We start from the raw sequence: 20,619 nt of genomic DNA, 5'->3' as shown, positions 1-20,619 counted from the left end.
AGGGGCCTATAAACTAACTCAGCTCCTGCATTAGTAAATGTAACAAGATTCAACCAAGAGATCTTTTTTCTAGACAGTGCTTCCAGAGCACGGGTCCCATGTTTTGTCTCAGAGAAGGATGCAATTAATCAATAATAAATACATTTGTTATGAACAAACTGTTCTGGTTGTTAACAATTAATGAGTTAGGAAAATGTTTAGGCTTTGCTTTCTTTTGTCAGACTTCTGAGAGGCAAAAGTTGAAACATTTCATGAATTAATTTATTAAGTTCTGCTTGTTAATCACTCTTATGTGTGTATAAGTATATACAGTATATGCACACACGTTGTTGTTGTGTGCCTTCAAGGCATTCCCAGTTTATGGCAACCCTAAGGCTACTGGGGAGATGGTTTCTCAGCATGCCTCTGAACATTGGTTTGCTGGGAACACAAGCTGGAGGATGCTATTATGCCTGTGGAGTTTCCAGAGGCTTCTGGCTGGCCATTGTGAGAAACAACAGTTCTGATATAGCATGACTGTTCTTGTCAGAGCCTGGAAAAGTTATTTGATAAGTCCCAGGATCTACAGCCAAAAGGCCAGCTCTTCTTGATATGCATTCTGATTTATGCAAATCCTATCACAGGTTTTTTGTGATATGAGTCCGAGGAGATGTGCCATTGTCTTCCCTTGAGCATGAGAGTGTGACTTGCCCAAGGCAACTTACGGGGTTTCCATGACTGAGCAGGGATTAGAACTGAGGCCTCCCAGAGTCCTACTCAAACCACCACACATCAGTTTCTCTCTTTAGCATGGCCAGTACTACTTAATTTTAACAAGCAGAGAGCAGCCTTTCCTTCAGTGAAGCACTACTTCGGATAAAGGCAGTCCATCATTTAGTTTCCCACATGTCTCCTAAAAAAGAGACTACCGTAGTTACTGTAGTTCAGGCAGAGTAAACAGTACTGGACTATACAAAGCAATTTTCTGATTCAGCTAAGGCAAATTCACGTGGTGCACTTTTTCTCTTGCCCTTTAGAAAAAACACACATTCAAATACATGTTTCAGATTTTATTTCCAAATGTAGCCAGAAGCAGTCATTATACTACTCTGTAAAAGTGATGTCTTTATTTACAAAAGGCAGAGTATTCACTCTTTCTAAACTGCTGCCTCCTCCTCCTCCTTTAGATTAGTCCCTTTGTACAAATGGAAGAGAGCAAGCTTTGTAGAAACATAAAGAGTTTTGTTTTAAAACAAAAAGGGCTAATTTCCTCATTCTAATAAAATGCCAAAGCACAAGAGGAATCAAAGTTACCTAAGATTCAGTAATAGCCACCATGCCCTACATTTCTAAACCATTCCTCCAGACAGGCCAAGGTTCATATGAGACATAAAAGTGCAGAAGTGAGGCAACAAGGGACATTTCAATTGGCACATTAGAAAAAAAAGCAGCACAAGTTTATCACCATGTCTCCCATTGTGTTAGTCACAATTTAGAGTGCGCATTTAAAGAAAAAATTACACACCAAGAGTGGTCAAGATTGAGTTCAGAATGAATAAATGGCCAGTGACCCAAAGGATATCAGTTGTACAAAGGAACATGGCAAGCTAAGGATTTCTTTTCTGCCCCAGGCAAGGGAAGAATACAGACGTGAGCCACCTGGCAGGCTTCATGGGCTGGAAGGTGGGAAAAAAGGAGTAAAATGGAGTTTGCCTGTGTTGATCTTTTAGTATGAGTGGCAATTTGGGGTGGGTGGGATATGTTCTTTCTACTTTGTGTATGAGTGCATGCAGGCATACATGCCCTCATCTCCCCCCAATGATCTGCAAATTTATTGGGCTCTGGGATTGTGGCCACCATTTCTATAGCCACCACCACATTAATTCTGATCAAATGTTGCAGCCAAATAGGACCTGATTAGGAAAGCAGGATCTGAAAAAGTCACATTGTTGCCCATGAGCTCAGGTGTATTGATGGGAGTTGATCAAGGTGTGGTGCCCTGGACCCTGTGGCAGCATGTCTAGTGACAACTTGGGTCTCTCCCTTTCCCACAGCTGGAACTGTGAGTTGTGAGTCTTAAAGCAAATTTCTTGCATTTGGAAGGGAGTATGTCCCCATGAAACAAGAATCCAGTGTTAAAACTTTACCTTGCATTGTTATATCTACAATATACACAATTGGTCCTGTTAGGATTCATTCTAACTTTCTCTTAAGTTGAAGCAATTCTGCTGCTCAAGCAAAGACAAGGATACAACTCTAGAGATGACTCTAACTGTACAATGGTAGAAGGTTATGTCCAGATGTTGGTGAAAGTACCCACACCAGTGGTAGGACAATTCTATTTACATCACAGTTCCTTTTGCAACTTCTAAGGGGAAGCAAAATAGAGCTGAAGCATTACGCTGAAAGCATAGCTTTCGTGAAAACTGTACTCTCTCGGGAGCTATCTGACACATCTGAACTACAAATTTAAAACCAGTTTCAAACTTTTTAACTTGCTTTCAGCCAAGCAACCTTGGATATTTCAGTTTTGCAGATGAAGATCCCCAAAAGGGTTGCCTTAAACTACTGTTCCTATTGTTCTTCAAGAGGAGATAAAACGAATTAGTCTGAAACCAATTTGCCTCTGTAGATATACAGCAAATTCCTATCCATCTCCCTCAAAGTCCTTGTTCCTCTATAATAGCCAAAACTTATCAGGGAGAGTTTCTCAATGGCATTCTTGAGCTTGGCAATTACAATGAAAACTATGATTTGCTTGGTTATAAACCAGCTTATCTTACTTGCCAAGAATTAACTCTGGAAAGGAAGGGTGGGATAAGATTAGTGAAAAGAGGAACTGACATATTACATTTGAAGCAACATCCCATGGTATTCAACTGCAACCCATAGACCATCTATTCTGGTTCAGCCTCACTGTTTTCAATAGGACTACTAAAGAACAATTTGCTCAATTCCAACTTTGATTCCTGACTCTAAAAGACGGTTGGCAGTTAACTGAAACATTGTTCTTACAATCAACCAACAATCCACACAAACTCAGATCTTGGCCAGCATGTTTGCAACTAATGTCAACTGGCTTGAGTTAACATAGCTTGAAACTTCTGGAAGATCATCCCAAATAACATGTTGCCTGAAGACTCTTGTTATTGCATGCTTGCTGTCAAGGCACTTTTAGGTTAAAACATGGCATGCAGCCATAGAAACCAGCCCTCCAAATCTTCATGTACCATCAAATGGACAAGCACCAACAGACAAACTCAAGGCAAAATGTGGAATCTTGCATGGCAAGAGTATTCACGTCCTTTGGCTTTTGCATCTGGAATGATCACATAGAAGAACATGTGTAAAAAAGCCATAATTGCTAAACACAGTGAACATCCCTAGTGCTGACAGATGAAGGTTATCCCCCAAAAAACAAAGGCACCAAGTGGACATCTGAAGGCACATTTTCAGCAAACTGAACTTGGAAAATTGCAACAGTCCTTAGAAGGCAAAATGGATTGCTCCTACTGTACAGGCTGTTATCCTTTGCCTGCTCCAGTGGGTCCTTGATATTCACTAAGGTTTAGTTCCAGGATCCCCACGAATACCAAAATCCATGGATGCTCAAGTCACATTAAATATAATGACACAGTAAAATGGTGTCCCTTATATAAGATAGCAAAATCACGGTTTGCTTTTTGGAATTCATAATATTTTCAAGCCATGAATGGTTGAATCTGTGGATATGGATGTATTTTCCTTCTAGACTACCACCTGTTTGTCAGGGCCTCTCAAAACTTAAGTTAAAATGAGGCAAGTTGATCTTTAAGATCAAACCAACAAGCGGGACTGTTCTTGTCGTTCATAAAACAGGAACTCGCCCCAGTGGATTTGTTGCCCACTGATGTTCCTAAGGTCCATCTTCTCAGCAATATGCTTTAAGTAGAGGGGCTCCAGAAGAATCTGTCTCTGTGTCTTGGTAAGAAGAGCCTCTGCTCAATGGAGAACCTGGGGATGGAGAAGGGGAGAATTTTTTTAAAAAGCTCACAATGAACTATACACACTGCACCAAAGCCTGGGAATACATATACGTATATTAGCTGGACTATTATACTGTAATCAGATATATTTTATTATCTGCTCTGATACGTTCAAATTCTGTGTAATAAAATAAAATAAATGGGACAATTCAGGAACAAGCGGTGCAAACTTGCTTTGGTTTACATTCTTTTAAGACACTGCAATATGAAGCCAATTGTTATACAATAGCTCTCCTCAATATGACACCCTCAAGAGGAGAGAAATTTTGTAGTACATTTGAGACTAACTGAAAGAAAGAAGCGGGCAGCATGAGTTTCATAGCCTAGAGGAGTTAGAATACAATGGCAAGGCTGGCTGAGAATGGTAGGAGTTTAGTCCACCAGATTTGAAGGTCACCCTTTCAGGAAAGTGCATTATAAAGTGCACACATGGTTAGACTTTAAACCTCCTTGTTGAAGCAATGAAATTAATTAATAAAATAAAATAATGCTTGAGATAAATAAAAATAAATTAACAATACCAGATCACCCTCTCTATACACTGTGATTAGTAAGTATTTGAAATGGCACAAACTGACAGGCTTGGTCTGTCAAAATATTGATGAAACAACACCAATAGCATTTTTTCCTTCCAAAAGAGGTCTCCATTTTTAATTTATTGTACTCAAAACTCATGGTGTAAAAAACAGGATCTGTCTGTATCAATGCAAAAATGTTTTAAAATCATTCTTTAAAAAATAAAACTTGTTTCTGCTTGCCAGAGAGAGGAGCACTAAAGCCTAACAGACTACAGAGGTCATTCTGCTAAGATTTTACTGCATGTTTTTAAGTGTCTCTTTGTACTAGCAGAAAAAGCTAGTTCCTCACTTGACAAACAAATGAAGGCCAACATTCTCCACCAAATCCCATGCTCACACTTGTGGAGTTGTGGATGTATGGAAGACCTAATGCCATGTTTATACCTATCCCAAGATTTTACATAAAAACATAGAACCCAACCATTCTTGAATTAAGCTTAAAGAATGTGGCTTGACTATGAGCTATTTTAGATGCTATTAAATTTGGTTAGAGTTATAAATCCCTAACACATAAGGCACATCAGCAATCCTCCTCCATGTGGCACTAACTTCAACCCTAAGAACAGGAGGCAGATGGGGAAAAAAAGGAAGAGGAGAACCACAGAAGAGGTGGCATCTTTTTAAAGCAGGGGTAAGCAGCAGGTAAATTAGCAGCTACTAGTAGATGCCTGGGTAACTCATAGTAGAGTGGGATGACTATCTGACTCTCAACTGTTTATAACAGTTGCAAAAATAATATGACTTCTACCACTTAACCCAAACTGCTAAAATAAAATGTGTGCGGTAACACCGAGTAGATTTTTATGTGAAAGGACTGTGAGCTCAATTCAGATTCAGAACTCATTTTTAGGTTCACGATGTGCTTACAGGAGCCTTGATATTTAGAGTACTGTATGTCTTTTGTACTTGGCTCTGGTTGGTGGATCTTGGGCTCTAGAAATAAAATAAAACTATTCCAGGAAGGCTGAAGTCATCCCATTTTCTGGTTTAAAGACACACTTCCTCTTAATTCTAGGTGTATGTCATTGCCCTAGAATTTCACACCTGGTTCAGGCAGAGGGACCTTAAAAAAACAACATAGAATCATAGAATTGGAAGAGACCACAAGTAGATCCCACTGTGTTAACATTTGCCTACCCCTGTTTTAAAGTACCTTGGAAAAGGGAAGAAAATGTATTTCTGAAAAGGCAAGGGATTCAGGTACCTGGCAATGCCCTATAATCCAATGCAAGCAGCCGAGCCTACTCAAAATCTGCAGCCATGAGGGCTAGAACCTGCCTTTGAGAAAGAACAAGGAACCTTGAGATTCTTTGCATCCCACTTAACCTAGCATTTAAGATTACAGTCTGACCTAGGCAGTATAACCATGACTATTCAGATTTCCAAAGGCCTCCCTTACCTCACCCAGGCACCCTGCTTTTATGGGAACTGATATTATAGGACAGAGTTCAGAATCTGAAGAATCTCAGTTGGCCTTTTAAAAACAAGAGCAAGTTCCTAGCCCTTAAGGCTGTGCAAAGAGGCTTGAAAATGTACACAGGTAACTAAGAAACCTCAGAAGCCAGCAGAGCATTGGAGCACCATTTCCAGCAGCCCAAGAGCAGAGCTTCCATACCTTGTATAGTGCTTTGCCTCTCTCCATGGCTAGCAGAAAAATAACAACATTACAAAAAGGTTTTTTGCATACATCATACAGCTCAGCATGCCCACAGTTGGAAAGGTGTATTTTATTAGGAAGGATGCTCAGGGGGCCAAGACCCTGAAGTGTATCTAATTTATCCATTGAGAGTTTTATTTTGTTTTAGTGACATGAACATCCAAGAATTCAAATGAGTCAAACTTGCAAAACCCTGTGTAAATCTGTTTGCTAAATCTCCTTCCCCCAACTCAAGCCTCTTTCTACCCTTCATCATAAATAGCACTGAAAGAGTAAATCAATATGTAAATACAGCGGCAAAGTGGCCTACCATCTTACTGAAATGGAGGAGGCTGGGGCACAAAGTTAACAGTACATTTCCAGACTCAAGTTAAAGTGTTGGTATTAATCTCTGAAGACATAAATAGTTTGGAAACATTCTTTAAAAGGTTCTTTAAAAAGACTACCTCCACTTATATGATCTTGCCTATACATTAAGATCTTCAGTCATCCTGCTTGTGAGACTACTAGTAAGATTAGTTAGGCTGGAATGGAAAAGGAAACAGGGCCTTCTCAGTGGTGTTATCCCCTAACTGTGTTTAAACCCTTCCTCTGCTCTCCATGTTGTGGAGGGCATGTTTACAGAGGGAATCTTTTCTTAAGTGCATAGGCCAGCCTTCTCTACCTGGTGTTGACCACATGGTTTGGTTTATTACTCCTATGATCCTCCCACCATTGGTCATGTTAGCTAGGGTTGACTGGACATCTAACTGAAACCAATTGGAGGGCACGGACTGGACTGGGAAAGTTGGCACAGTCTTTCCCTGTGGTGGTAAATTTCATTTAGTCAACCACAGTGAGGGGGAATGTTCATGGTTACAGCAGGCTCCCCACCACAGAGGTCCTTACAAAAGCACCAACAACAGGGCTAGGACAAACTTTGAGAGCTATTTTAAAAAAGAATGGTTACAATGACATACTGAAGTTAACCATAAATGAGCAGTAGTAGAATGATCTCTGGAACTCAGAACACCCATCTACCCACTTGGTTATGGATGGCTTCAGTGTGTCATTGCATTCATCTTTCTGCAAAATAGTTCTCTAAGCTTTGAGTTGGAACCTGTGGGCAAACCCCCTGTTCTCTCATTTCAAACAATGAAACACTGTGTAACCTGAACACTTAAATAGAGCCCATGCAGTTATTTCACATACAAATGAAGTTAATACCTTAGTAACAATCAGTACTGTCCTGGAACAATCTTCCTAATTAGTTCTGTTAGGAGCATTTTCAGATCATTCTAAGATGGTGCTGGGAAAGCTAGGGTCTGAGTACTGTACTGCAGAACAAAACATAACTACTAACAAGGTTCAGTTTGTTAAGGAAGCTTACCTGCAGCACTATAAAGCCCATGCCTCATGTTCCTGGCTTTCACATCTGCTGTGGTTTCTACAGATATCTGAACAGATAAATCTGGAAAATGGGTAACAAAAATGTTGGCATTTGAAGGCACACAGAGTTTCTTTACATATTTTAGTGTGATTGATAGTTTGATGGCACACAAACAACACCAACAAAGACAATAAATACATTTTTGCACAATACACATTTCATACAGATTCACTCTTAAATGGGAATTGTAGTCAATCACCACTCCCTGGCAATCTTATTTGGTAGTGAAACCAAGCTTGCTTGGCTTTAGTGAGCAGGATTATGCTAAATTTTGAGGTGCAGGCATTCATGACAGCCATGCCCCCAAGGAAAATCCAAAAAACGCAGGCAGCTGCATTGATCCATATCAAACCAGTTCTAGCACTTTTCATCTCTGCTAGAAGTAGATCATTTGTAAACCTAATGGGACTTAATTGTTCGTTCAAGAATCAAGCATTCCAACTTACTTTACATTACAAGCGGAGTAGTGTCCAAGATTATACAGATGCTGCTACTGGGGAAAAAATCCATTCCCCCATACTCCTATGAAGGCTATGTTCAGGGAGAATGGGCAATCCAGAAACAGAGGGCAGATAAAACCATCAATCCTGTTATTCAAAGGGTTTCAGCACGCTGGTCTTGTCAACCCAAGCTCCATTACCCTTAATATGTGAATCAGCGAAGAGGGAAGCCATGTTCTATGAAAGGTGAACCTTTATGTGAACAAAACCCATACTTACTTCATTTTGTTTCCTACCCGTATTGCAGAAATAAAGCATAGAGTTATCATCACGATCTCACTCCTCCATCCCATTGCTATTTGGTTTAAAATAAAGAACCATGGGAGAGCATATAAGATCTCTTGTGCCATCTCTAGTTTGGTCCCCTGAGAAGTTCAACAATAGCTATTGTTTTTGAATTTACAAATCTTACTTCAACAGGGAGGTGTGCAGACCTACTTTGTAAACATCATTTACCTATTGACTTTGGTGTTAAAGTTTAAAATAACTGCACTTACATGGGGAAGTACGCTATTTTCTTGCCACTGTGTGGAAAAAGATGACTGCAGAATCTCCGACCTTGAATATAACTTAATTTTTTTTACTGTCCAAGTCTCCTCTTTAAATGGGGTCTACAAAATTTTCTATTGTGAAATCTTTTACTATAAGAGAATCTTTGGGACCAGCCTACATATAACAGACTTTGCAATATAGCACCCTGCTTGAGAATTAAGCAAAGAGATTTGTTTCCTCAATTAAACTGTCCCCAGGCAAGTGGCGCCTTGCTCAGTTTGCATCTTGGAAAAAAAGGTCTGTTCCATTCTGCAGTCCAGGAAAGGGGCGATAGTTTTCTTGTTTGTATACAATCAAGGCATCCATTGCAGAATTGCAATAACTAGGAATCAAACAGTTCTGGAATACGAAATGATGCACCTGCAGAAGAATCGGGCACACTGGGTCAGGGACAGCCATGGCACAGATGGTAAAATATGGCATCTCATACATGGGCAGCCATCCAACCCCTTGATCATTTTGGCAACCTCTCTTCTGTAGCATTCTCTTTTCCCCACTTGTTCCCGACATGGAGCGGAGGATCATACGTACCTTCTTCACTAGTGAGCACAGATGCCAACATAGTCTCATTGCCGCTGTCAGGTGGGTTGCCCCGGTTGCCATTCTCTTCCTGACTCGGGAGAGTGGGGACAGAGACACGGGGCCGGACCCGGCTTTTGCGTGTGCTGATGCGAATGATCCCCCGAACCAGCCTACACTCAGCATCCTGTTCGTCCAGGTGATAGTCCTGAGTGATGCTGTTGATGAGGTCAGAGATCTTGTTGGTCTTTTCCAGGAAGACCGTGTCTGAGGTACACTTGGCCAATTCATCAATTTGGTGGACACTGAAAAGCTCGGTCAGTTTCTTGAAAATCAAAACATCGATCTCCCTACTGGACATGGAGCTGTTCAGCTCACCAAATTCGAGATCTGATTCATGGAAGGAATAATGTTCCTCAGAGCTTCGATGGCTACTGGGGGGATGCTGCTTTTCTAGGTTGGTCCAGGGACTCTTTTCTGGCAGAGGCTCCTTGTAACAGGAGTCAGTGTCTGTGTGAGAGCCAGGGCTCCGGTTTGGAAAAACTGGGATCCCTTTCAGTTTCACATCTGGGTAGCTGAAACTGCTGCCCATTGTGCTCTTTTTTGTGTGACTCCCATTCTTTTCGGTGGGAGAATTACTGGTTGGGCTGTTTGGTGAGCGTCCATTGCACTCGCGATTCTTGACATCATCTGTCAAGGCCTCATTGTACGGGTATGGGATTTGGGGCCTGCAGTCCTTGAAGCAGCCCCCACAAGTCACAATACAGCAGAAGATTGCTTTGTACGCACTCCAGGCACGAGAAAGGCTGGGGCAGCACACAGACTGGGGATCCTCTGCAGTGCCAGAGATAAAGGTGGTTGTTTCTCCCTCCCTCCCATTGCTGTCTTTGGGATCAGCTTTACAGTTCTTTCTATCCCGTGCTGTCTTGCGGGTCAGCTTGAGCTCTGGTGTGGAGCCACTGAACACCTCCAGGTTAATGTTGTTCCCCCTGGGTGTAATGATCTTTGGAGAGACGGCCACATCTTCATGGGGTTGGTGGCAGTCACTTAGATTTTGGCGATGCCCTTGTCTTCTTCCAAGCATGACTTGCCACCCTTTAAACTCCTGAGGTTGGAATGGGGAAACACAAATAAGACACACATTCTCTCTGAATAGCAGCACCAGAAGAGAAAGAGATCAAAAACTAGATCAAGATTTTTATTTACAGTAAAGGCTCTTTCTGTTCTGTGTTACTTGTACTCTACATTACCTGTTGTACACAAAGTCACGCAAAACATAGAGAATCACATGTGGGCCAAAGAGATGCAGGGAACAAATTCCTAGCAAGGCTTGGGAAATATTGTCAGTACATCCACTATCATATTCTGAATCCTGACATTTCTTTGACACATAACCTACCCTCTCTTCCATGTGTGATTTTTGTAGAGCTTGAGAAAGTCTTTCTGGACTACAATTTGCATGGCTAATGATCAGGAGGATTAGGGGATTGTGAGAGTTGTAATCCAGAAAAGTAACTTTTCTATACTACAGACTTTTGTGCAGATACATCTCCCACTGAAAGGAAGGATCCATCGGGAGAGGTGGGAAGATATAAATAAAAACAATAATAATTATTATTATTATTAAGGCACCTTTGGCCTACCATCATTACACATTGGAAAACTCTCTTCAACAGGCAAAGTGTTATCGATTTGTTTTGCCTAGCTCACTGTGCCTTGATCATGGCCTAAGGCCAACTGTTAGTCCTAATCATACCAAACCCAATGAATCAATGGAACATACATACATAAGTGTTGACTTAACAAGTTTCCATTGATTCAATCAATTTGAGCCAACTGGGATCAATGATTGAATTTGGGCCCTGTTGTCTTTGCTACTCTTTGTCCCAGGTTATATTCTACCATTGCTACACAGGGACTGTTAAATTTCTAATGACTGCCTTCAAGCACTGGCCATGAACCTCACTCTCTCATCCTACAATACTACATATAGGTGTCAGATGACATCAAAATGTGTAGCACCTAAAAGACTTCAGTTGTGGCAGAAATGATCTGTTAATGGATTTGCCTAGCACAAACTGGTGCATCCTTTTGATGCCAAGTGAAAACTTATTTTAATTGGCACAGCTATTTAAGAACATAACAGACCTTTTGAATTGTATTTTGTAAATGCTAGGTCACAGTTTGAAGATCTACAATTCTATGAAGCTCTTAATTATGTTTGATTTTAATTTGTTAATTGCGCACTGGTTTTTAATATTTTTGTACACTCCCCTAAAATCCTTTTTGGTATGATAGCTGCAATAGTGATCGCAAAACACCTGTAAATAAAGTAACATTTTGGCCCCATACAGACAGGCCAAAATAAAGCTGCTTCAGGTCACTTTGGAGGTATGCTGTTTAAATGATGCATGCCTCCTAAGAGTCCAGAAGCCGCACTAAAGCCACAATCCAGTCCTAAGGACTGGAACACAGCTCTGGCGCAGCTTCCAGACTCTTATGATGCATGCATCACTTAAACAGCATACCTCCAAAGTGACCCGAAGCAGCTTTATTTTGGCAGTCTGTATGGGGCCGTTGTCAATTTTGACTTTTTTAAACCTACAAAGTGGTCAAAATAGCTCAGAATAACTCACAGGTGCTCAGCCTCATAAAACCTCATAAATAAGCTGAGAAATGACCAAAATGTTGCCCAGAAGTGATGCAACATCACTTCTGGTGCACCGAAACTCAGTAGTAGGTCAAGGGATGGTCATAATGGTGAAAACTGCCCCCCTTCCCATTTGGTTGCCCCACTTGCTATAGAAATTTTTTTTGCAGATTGAGGGCTAAACTGACTTTTGGTAAAATGGCAGGGAAGTGTGCCAGTGATAGGTGGGTCTGCATCTGGAAGTAGGCGAGGGATACCTCATTGCTGGTATGTGACCCCAACATGATAATCACCACAGTTCCTATGTTAGGCCTGAGGACCCCATCGCTGACATATAAACAACTTCATTGTGCTCCACTCCATCCCTTGCTTTGTCTCATCTCATTCACAAAGTCCTGTATTTTGAATGATTTACCTTCTGTTTTGCCTTCTTTGGGATTATGTGAGACCCTAAACTGTTGCTTCATCCATTTCAGAAGATCCTATGCTCAGAGACAAAAAAGAGAGAGTTTAACAGTAAATTGATTCAGAGGAGGATACTGAACAGATAAAGCCATCAGATATTTAGGAAGAGCTATCAGCCTACCTGGCATTTACTAACATTACACAGATCAAAGGTGGCAGGCCCCTGTTTCAAAGGAGTTTAAAGTCTAAAACAGACAACAGGGAATACAAGAAAGATATGGAGAGACAAAGGTTTAATTCAAAAGTTCAAGCATTATCCTTCACATTTTTAATAGTTACCTCTGCATCTTGACTTTCCTCTTGTAGACTCAAGGTGACATAATGGCTTTTTCCCTTCCATTTTTATCTTTACAACAATCCTGTGTGATCGGTCAGGCTGAGACAGTGACTAGCCTAAGCTTAACCAGTGAGGTTCACAGCTGAGTGGAGATATTAGACTTGCTCTCTGGCATTCTGATAGCAGAACACTATACTGGCTCGCCTACATTTTAGAATGGATGTATCCCAAAAAGGTAGGTAAAAATTAGTGTTGGACAAATGTAATTACAGACGAGGATGAAAGGTAGGGTAACTGTCTTATAGTGGATGTTTCTCTATTTTGAAGGGCTCTCTCACAGGACAATGTGTGTTTCTTTTTAGCAGCAATGTATAAGTGCCCAAACTTAAGATAGAAAAAGAAAAATGTCACTAATGAAAAGGGATTTTAATCCTTGTAGGAGGGATTTAAAGGAAGAAAAAAAGCTGCACCACTCAGGGAATGCAGGCTCAAAATATTTTGCTGCACAAACTAGAACAGCAAATAGACTCCACTCTAAGTCCTAGTGACTACAGCAGCACCAAAAGCTAGTTAATTTATTCTGGTACTTGAGGCCGAAAATCCCACAAGGGCTGCTTTCTAGCAGTAAAGATACAACTGTCTTTTAATGACACCCAAATCAATTGCCCAAGGCAAATGCCTCACTTTATTCAATCACAGGGCTGGCCTAGATATTCATGCATAACAGTTAGGAGGCTTCAATACTTATTTGTTTAAGAAAAAGGTTCAGAGAATACCATAAAATAATCAGTTGCTCTTTGCATGCACAAGGAATTCCAGAGTGGTTCTGTCAGAGGTGGCCTAATGGAAGAAAAAGACTTATTTTCTTTAGACCAGGTTTAGGCAACTGCAGCCAACTGTACATTGTTGGACTGCAAGCAATCACCTTATCAGCACAGCCCATGATGAAGGGAGTTTCAGGTTAACAAAACAGACAGCTACAGACTAACTCTTCTTTCTTTCAGTTAGTCTCAAAGGTGCTACAGGACCTCTCTACATACTAATTCTACAGACTAACCTGGCTATATCTTTGAATTCTACCCTTCATATAATCACTTTAAAAGACCATGAAAAAAATCAAGAGGCTTACATTTTACAAAAGACTATTCTACATGGATAACATGTAATAATCAAGAAATAACAGAACAGTTCTGCCACAAGGCCAAACCATGAGTTGGTGCTGTATGAATCAGAATGATGCACTTGAGGGAAACTGACACAGTTGAGAAGTGGTTTAGGGAGCTGGGTATGCTTACTCTGGGGAAGAGAAGGTTAAGAGGTGACATGATAGCCCTGTTGAAGGGATGTCATATTGAGTCCGGAGGCTAGAGGACATGGAGCAATCGATTCAAGTTACAGGAAAAGAGATTCCACCTAACAATTAGGAAGAATGTCCTGACAGTAAGAGCTGCTGGAGAGTGGAATACACTGCCTTAGGGTGTAGTAAAATATCCTGCTTTGGAGGCTTTTGAACAGAGACTGCATGGCCATCTGTCAGGAGCGCTTTGATTCTGTATTCCTGCATGACAGAGGGGGTTGGACTAGATGATTCTTGGGGTCTCTTCCAACTCTATGATTCTATTCTATGAGCACCCCATCCTTTACCTGTGAGGCATGGCTTTCCATCAAATCAGATGTGAAAGGGGGAATCAGAGAATGCCAGTATTTTCATAAGACACCTGGGCAAATACAACAGGAGTTCCTTCTTCCACAGGACTAGTCCATGACATTTTGGCACAATTTGTAGAGAAACCTCAGACTTTATAACACTATTATATATGGGATATTAATTTTCTCCATTTAGTTTTTTTAATTTATACTCCCTTCCTGTTCTAATACTGATGAATTAAATCAATTTTAAAATCTTTTATTTTTTAACAGAAAGACATTTTGGCACTGGAGTGGCAGGAAACCCAGATGTTACCGCTGTTTTACTTATTAATGAGAGGCATAAGTCACAGGATAAGACACAGGTCTCACTGAAATGAATGGGAGAGATCCAACAGTCGCACTCAGGAGACCCTCCTGAAGGATGGAGAGCAGACCTGATTTGCTGCTGCTTCTTTAAAAAAAATGTTAAGTCACACACATTGTCTGCTGTTTAGGACAGCCATCACACCATGCCTCATATTGCATGGCTGTTTCCGTTCCTCCAGAGGTCACCAAATGTTGCAAATCTTCTTTGCCCCATAAGTCATACCTCCAGTCATACTGTGCAAAAGAGTGGCAGAACTGGATTTAGAGGCACAGAAGGCCATCACGAAATAGTAATGTGAAGATGTTTGTATCATTTGGCCATCTCAAGGCATCTAGACAATGGAAAACAAAACAAGGACACCAACTGCTAAAAATCACATTAACAAAACCAACAAACCTAAGACTCCAATAACTTGACACACCTGGTGCAAATCCTGGAGACAGTTTAAGCAGTGCCATGGCACACTCGACCACGTGCCCACTCCCAAACATGCTCTGAAACAGCAACGATTTCACAAAATGCTTGAAGGCCAGGAAAGCCAGAGGATACAGGATTCTTGGAGATGGGAATTTTGGAATTTGGTATAAGTGCCAACAAAGCCATAAACTATATAGTCACTCAGTTTTGACAGTAAAGAAGGACACAGAGCAGGGTCTCACATTAAGACCTAAGTGAAATGAGAACTGCTCAGGCCCCTGGCTACCTGCAATCAAGTGAGAGTTTTTGTATAGCTCCAAGAGCCCTTCCATTGCCAGAAATATATTTTTCCTTTAAAAAGGGGGAGAAAAGATTTCCCCTCCGTGGAAATCTCCCAGTGCTTGAATTCTTGGCTATAATGCAACATACTGTTTTAGCCCCCAAACCAATTTGAGAAACAAGAAGTGACTTCCCAGTTACTTCTGTTTTTGTCACAAGTGGCTGGTACACTCTGTAGCAGATAGAGTGGTGATGGAAAATGGTTGTTGAATCTTTTGCAGTTGCCCATCCCTGATCTATACCAACAAGCAGGATTTCTTCAAAGATTCCCAACGGGGATCTAAGCCAATGCTGGTTAAACTAGAGAAACCATGGGGATATCACTACCAGTATGAAAGAATACAGAATGTTCCAGGAAGAAAGTGTTTCGGTATAGCAACCAGCGTTCTATAAAATGAGACAGCAATTCTGTAAACACTTAGCACACACTACCAAATGCAAAGAGATCTACTGACATACATGCACAGGACTGTGTGTCTTCATTCAGATGCATTTTTGATTATGTATATTCATTATGTACACACACAGCGAGACCTAATTCTTTATCAGCAAACTGTGACTTAAGAGTTCAGTCTGCTTGCACTGAGTACAAAATATTTAGTTTAAAAATGTGTCTAGCCTTCATAAATTATGCTCCTTCATATGGTTAAAACCAAAAATGCAAAAATAGGTTCTTCCTTATTGACAATATTCCTATAAGTGTATCACATGAGGCTGGAAATAAAGAAAAGAGGTAGGAAAGTTGTGACAACAAATTAGCTGAAGTTGTGATCTTTTTAATCTGAAAGGGCTTTTAATAAAGGGTTTTGACACTTTCATTAACAGTCCCTAAGCTATTCACCAGCATTATTGACACACCTTCAAGCTTATTTTTACAGCCTTCAGGGCTAAAAACCTGGAGTCAAGATGTTCAGCACAGTGAACTGTACATGGATTATTAATTGCTGAGCTCTCGCAGCAACAATCATGTTGTGGTACTACAGGTGGTTATGTGTCTTACTTTACAGAGGACAGTCCTGCATTTGAAGGGCTGTCAGAACAAAGTGTCCCTTATTTATCTGCAGGGCTATCCAACCTAAATCCAAGTTCAGCTGGAGAATAAAGAACGTATGAAGGGAAAACAGGGGCTGAAAGTTCCACAGTAACAATGTGGACCGGACTAAGCAGCTAACACACAGATCCTCTGATCACAGTCTTCCTGTCTATGGGAAAATCCAGCGTACTCCTATTTCAAATACAGTAATTACTTCTAATGTGCATCTGCATATAAAAGTGCTTATACAAATTTTATGCAAACCAGGAGCCTCTTTGTGGCTATGGTTTTCTTGGTACTACATAAGTAATTAGCCTGTATGTCATGCGTACAACACTGCTACTTGGAATCCATATGTGCAGGTTGCAAAACCAAGGACTTGCTCTGGATACCACTGTCTTCAGAGCTAAGGCAGGAAGCTGTCCATGCATTGTTCACTTGAGCCTTTCAGGACAAAGCACAACACAAAGTGCAGAGAATGTCCACTTTCTTTGTGCTTAGCTCTGAAGACAATCCTAATTGCACAGTTTGTTCGACACAATGCTTTAAGGACAGGCTTCCCCAATATGGCACTTTCCAGATGTGCTGAATTATAAACCCCACCATCCCCAGGCAGAAGTCAGATTGTGGCGTCAGTATACATCTGGAAAGTGCCAGGCTGGGAAAGGCAATGTTAACTTCCAAAAGACCATCAATGAAGGAGCCACCAACAAAATGTGAGCAAGAGCACCAAAGTATTATAATTAACAAAACACATTAAGCCCTTTCTGCTAACATCCCACAGTCATTCCTAATGATGATACTATGAGATATAATGCAGCTGGAGTGGGCAACCATTTAAACTGATTTGACACACTGACTGCATATTGATTTTGAATGTTAATACAATGGGATTCCTTCAAGAAATAAACAGTTTGAAGTTTGCTGGACAGAAAGGCAGCTGAGCATAGAACCTGCTGACATCAACCATTTCTAACTGACATTCTAACTGACATTGTTACAGATGTTCTAAAGGACATGACTACATGGTAAGACTCAAAAGCTTTGCTAGGGGAACAAGGTGCGGCTTAAGAAGTTAGGCTCAAGTCGAAGTGTCCTTGAGAATCAGAACAGTTAAGGAATATGGCCACTAAGCAATGCAGTACAAGGAGGTGATCTCCACTACAGGCAATAAGGCCAACAGGTATGCATTGAACAAACAGAAGATCTCACTGTTTGATCCCATTTGCAAATGATTCGGGAATTATCAGATCAAACCTTCCCTGCTCATTGTTATTTAGAAAAAAATTCCTTGAGGGAATTATCCGCACCCACCATGCATGCATACTCCTTGTCACTAACTTAAGACACATGCATTTTAGTATTAAATGTAATCCACCACCCAACTACCAAAGTCAATAACCAACTATTTCAAATACTTTAGAAAAGACCCCAGTACTATAGCCTTTGTAAATACAATAATCAGCACTAAGCTGGTGGAGTGCATATTGACTGTTCTAGCTATCTCTTGTAGAGCTTAAACCATATACGTACAGAGGCAACATACTACATTGTCTTCATGCAGGTGAGTTATCCTGTAACATACAGTTGGCCCTTCTTATACACGGATTTTTTATACACGGATTCAAGCACCCAGTTTGAAAATGTTCAAAAAAGTATAAATTTTAAACATCAAACCTTAATTTTCCATTTTTTATAAGGGACACCATTTTGCTATTTCATTATATTTAATGAGACTTGAGCATCCACGGATTTTGTTATACATGGAGGATCTTGGAACCAAACCCCAGCGTATAACAAGGGTCCACTGTACTCTTCTCTCCATATCTTTCAGTCAGGGTAGTCCCAAAGGTTAGAATATTTGCTTTCTTTAAATGCACAACTAGAAGCATGGCAGTTATGCTGAATGCAAAAGTAACATTACAGAGGTGCTCTGCCCTTTAGAAAGCTGGAGAGAACAGCAGCAAACACAATGCTTTGTTTGCAATTTAGTTCAAGTTGCATGCTAAGAGGAAGAGAGACTGAATGCATATGTTCAAAGGTGCTGGTAATATGGACTAAGTTGATTGATGAAGGTTTGGCTTAAATACCCTAGAGACCACCAATGAATACCTGTTGCTGCAGGCTGTAACTCAGAGGAAGGAACCGGCAAAACCACCTCTGAGTAATTATCCCTAGCATTATTCCTTGTCTAAGGTCCAAAACCCACTGCAGAAATAACCCAGTTTGAGACCGCTTTAAATTGCCCTGGCTCGATGCTAGGGAATCCTAGGAACTGTAGTGTTGTGAGACATTTAGCTTTTGCTATCAGAGAGCTCTGGCACCCCAGTAAACTACAATTGCCAGAATTCCCTAGCACTGAACCAGGGCAGTTAAAGCGGTCTCAAACTGGATTATTTCTGCAGTGTGTTTTGGACTTAAGAAAAGGATATGAAATGCACGGGATTGCCGTAAATTATACACACAGATTGATGAAGAGGTTTTCCAAATAAAGTGGCAGTTTTTGAAGTCAATTAGACAAATTAATGAGGACGGGGCTATAAGCAGCTGCTAGTCATAATGAGGATACATTACCTTCAGTCTAAGTCTGTATGCTGGGTAGAAGGCTGCCTTGCTTGGGGGATTCCCAAAGGCATGGGGTTGGTCACAGTAGGAGCAGAAAGCTGACCAAGATGGGCCTTTGCTGGACTATAGAACTATAGACATGGAGACAGCACTGCATTGGATTAGCTGAACTTCCAGATCTGAAACATCAGTAAACCTCTGAGCTGAAGATGCAATCTTGACCCTCCCTACTCAGGAGTAACCCCAGTGAAATCAATAGAGCTTCCAGTCATCCTGTCTGGAAAAGGCAGGAGGCCAGGGATCCCAGGTCCAAAACACACTGCAGAAATAATCCAGTTTCAAATCACTTTACCTGGGGAATCCTGGGAGTTGTAGTTTGCCGTGACACAGATCTCCCTCACAGAGGAGCCTAAATGCCTCGCCAAACTACAGTTCCCAGGATTCCCTAATAGCACTGAGCCAGGGCCTCAAAGTGGATTATTTCTGCAGTGTGTTTTGGACCTAAAACCACTTACATTCCCAGAATCAAAGCTTTTTAAAAACAGTTCCCTGTATGATTTACCCAAAAACCAAAACCTCCCACAAAGACAAGCAAACCTCTGACAAGGAAAGCGGCACCTGACCTGAAAATCATTATTTCCTTGGCTTTTCATACAAGGAAAAGCAAAACTGAACCGCAGGAGATAGAGGATTTTAAAAACGTCTATGTTATTTTTACTTTTCTATTATCTCCTTTGCGCTTTTTCTTTCTTTCTTGTGCTATGCGTTGTTGTTGCTTTGTTTTATATATTTGGAAATCTTAATACTCATTTAAAAAAGGGTTACCTGTAACATATATTTGATTAAGAAGCAAAGGGGGGGGGGAAGTTTTCTATATTTCCTTACCTTTATTCTTTCATTTGGATTCTCCCTTTCTAGTTTTATGTACTGTTTATAACAATAATAATAATAATAATAATAATAATATCTCTTCCTGCTTTTGTTTTGGGTTACCTTTCCTCTATTATTTTCCTGGGCTTCTGCTCTTCCTTGTTTTATTTACTGTTGCTCTTTCGTTTTATACACTTGGAAAGCTTCAATAATAACAATAATGATAATAATAAATCGCATTACCTGTCATGCAGCAAAGAAAACGAGGGGGATTTCCCCCCCCTCTCCTTTTTGTTGCCTTTCTCTTTTTCTCGGGTTCCCTCTTTCTTGTTTTATGTACAGTTTATGTACTTTAATAATAGTAGTAATAACAACAACAACAATAATAAACAGTATTACCTGTCCTGCAGTTCTGATGGGAAAGAAACAGAGGGGGGAAACGACCCCCTTTTCCTTCTTCTTCTTCCCTTGGGTCCCTCTCTTTCTTGCCTTATGTACTGTTGATGATAATGGTAATCAAGGGGGCTTGTTACCTGTGAGGCAGAAGGCCAGGTATTGCTGAAGGGGCTCCTTCTTCCTTCCCTTCCTTGGCTGGAGAGCCTCTGCCGGGGGTCTGTCTGCCCTTCCGGACCCTCAGCGCCACAAACGGACCCCCTCCGGCCCCGCCTTAGCCTTACCTGCCCAGCCAGGTGAACGGCGTCTCCGGCTCCGCCCTCACCTGCGCCCCAGGTGAGCAAACCACGTGAC

At 41.0% G+C, this 20,619-nt stretch overlaps 1 protein-coding gene across 12 annotated transcripts; it reads right to left on the bottom strand.

The window, feature by feature from the left end:
- Nucleotides 1–849: 849 nt before the first annotated feature.
- KDF1 (keratinocyte differentiation factor 1) lies at nt 850–20,619 on the bottom strand. Of its 12 annotated transcripts, XM_089478682.1 has the most exons (8): nt 20,550–20,593; nt 20,272–20,405; nt 19,012–19,133; nt 12,476–12,539; nt 12,305–12,371; nt 9,252–10,344; nt 7,609–7,689; nt 850–3,972 (listed from the first exon to the last, which is right to left on the bottom strand). In XM_089478682.1, exons 6-8 carry the CDS (start codon nt 10,321–10,323, stop codon nt 3,890–3,892), a joined length of 1,236 nt encoding a protein of 411 aa, XP_089334808.1. In that variant the 5' UTR covers nt 10,324–10,344; nt 12,305–12,371; nt 12,476–12,539; nt 19,012–19,133; nt 20,272–20,405; nt 20,550–20,593; the 3' UTR covers nt 850–3,889. The 12 variants fall into 12 exon arrangements, with proteins under 12 accessions (XP_089334808.1, XP_089334809.1, XP_089334804.1 ...); XM_089478683.1 differs by lacking the exon at nt 20,272–20,405 and having other exon boundaries at nt 19,012–19,181; nt 20,550–20,619; XM_089478678.1 differs by lacking the exon at nt 20,550–20,593 and having other exon boundaries at nt 20,272–20,543.

Source organism: Sceloporus occidentalis, unplaced genomic scaffold (assembly GCF_023333645.1).
Source record: "Sceloporus occidentalis isolate IW3139 unplaced genomic scaffold, rSceOcc1.0.p SCAF_13, whole genome shotgun sequence".
In the NCBI taxonomy this organism is placed as follows: domain Eukaryota; kingdom Metazoa; phylum Chordata; class Lepidosauria; order Squamata; family Phrynosomatidae; genus Sceloporus; species Sceloporus occidentalis.
The sequence above is the reverse complement of the archived record's forward strand: the minus strand, read 5'-3'. Positions and strand labels throughout refer to the sequence as shown.

Bases quoted from the DNA above. Each gene is read 5' to 3' on its own strand.
- KDF1 (XM_089478683.1), bottom strand. From the start codon at position 10,323: ATGCTTGGAAGAAGACAAGGGCATCGCCAAAATCTAAGTGACTGCCAC. The intron at 7,690-9,251 runs GTACGTATGATC...CCCATTTTCCAG, and splicing joins TGTGCTCACTAGTGAAGAAG to ATTTATCTGTTCAGATATCT. The intron at 3,973-7,608 runs GTAAGCTTCCTT...CTCCATCCCCAG, and splicing joins TGGGCTTTATAGTGCTGCAG to GTTCTCCATTGAGCAGAGGC.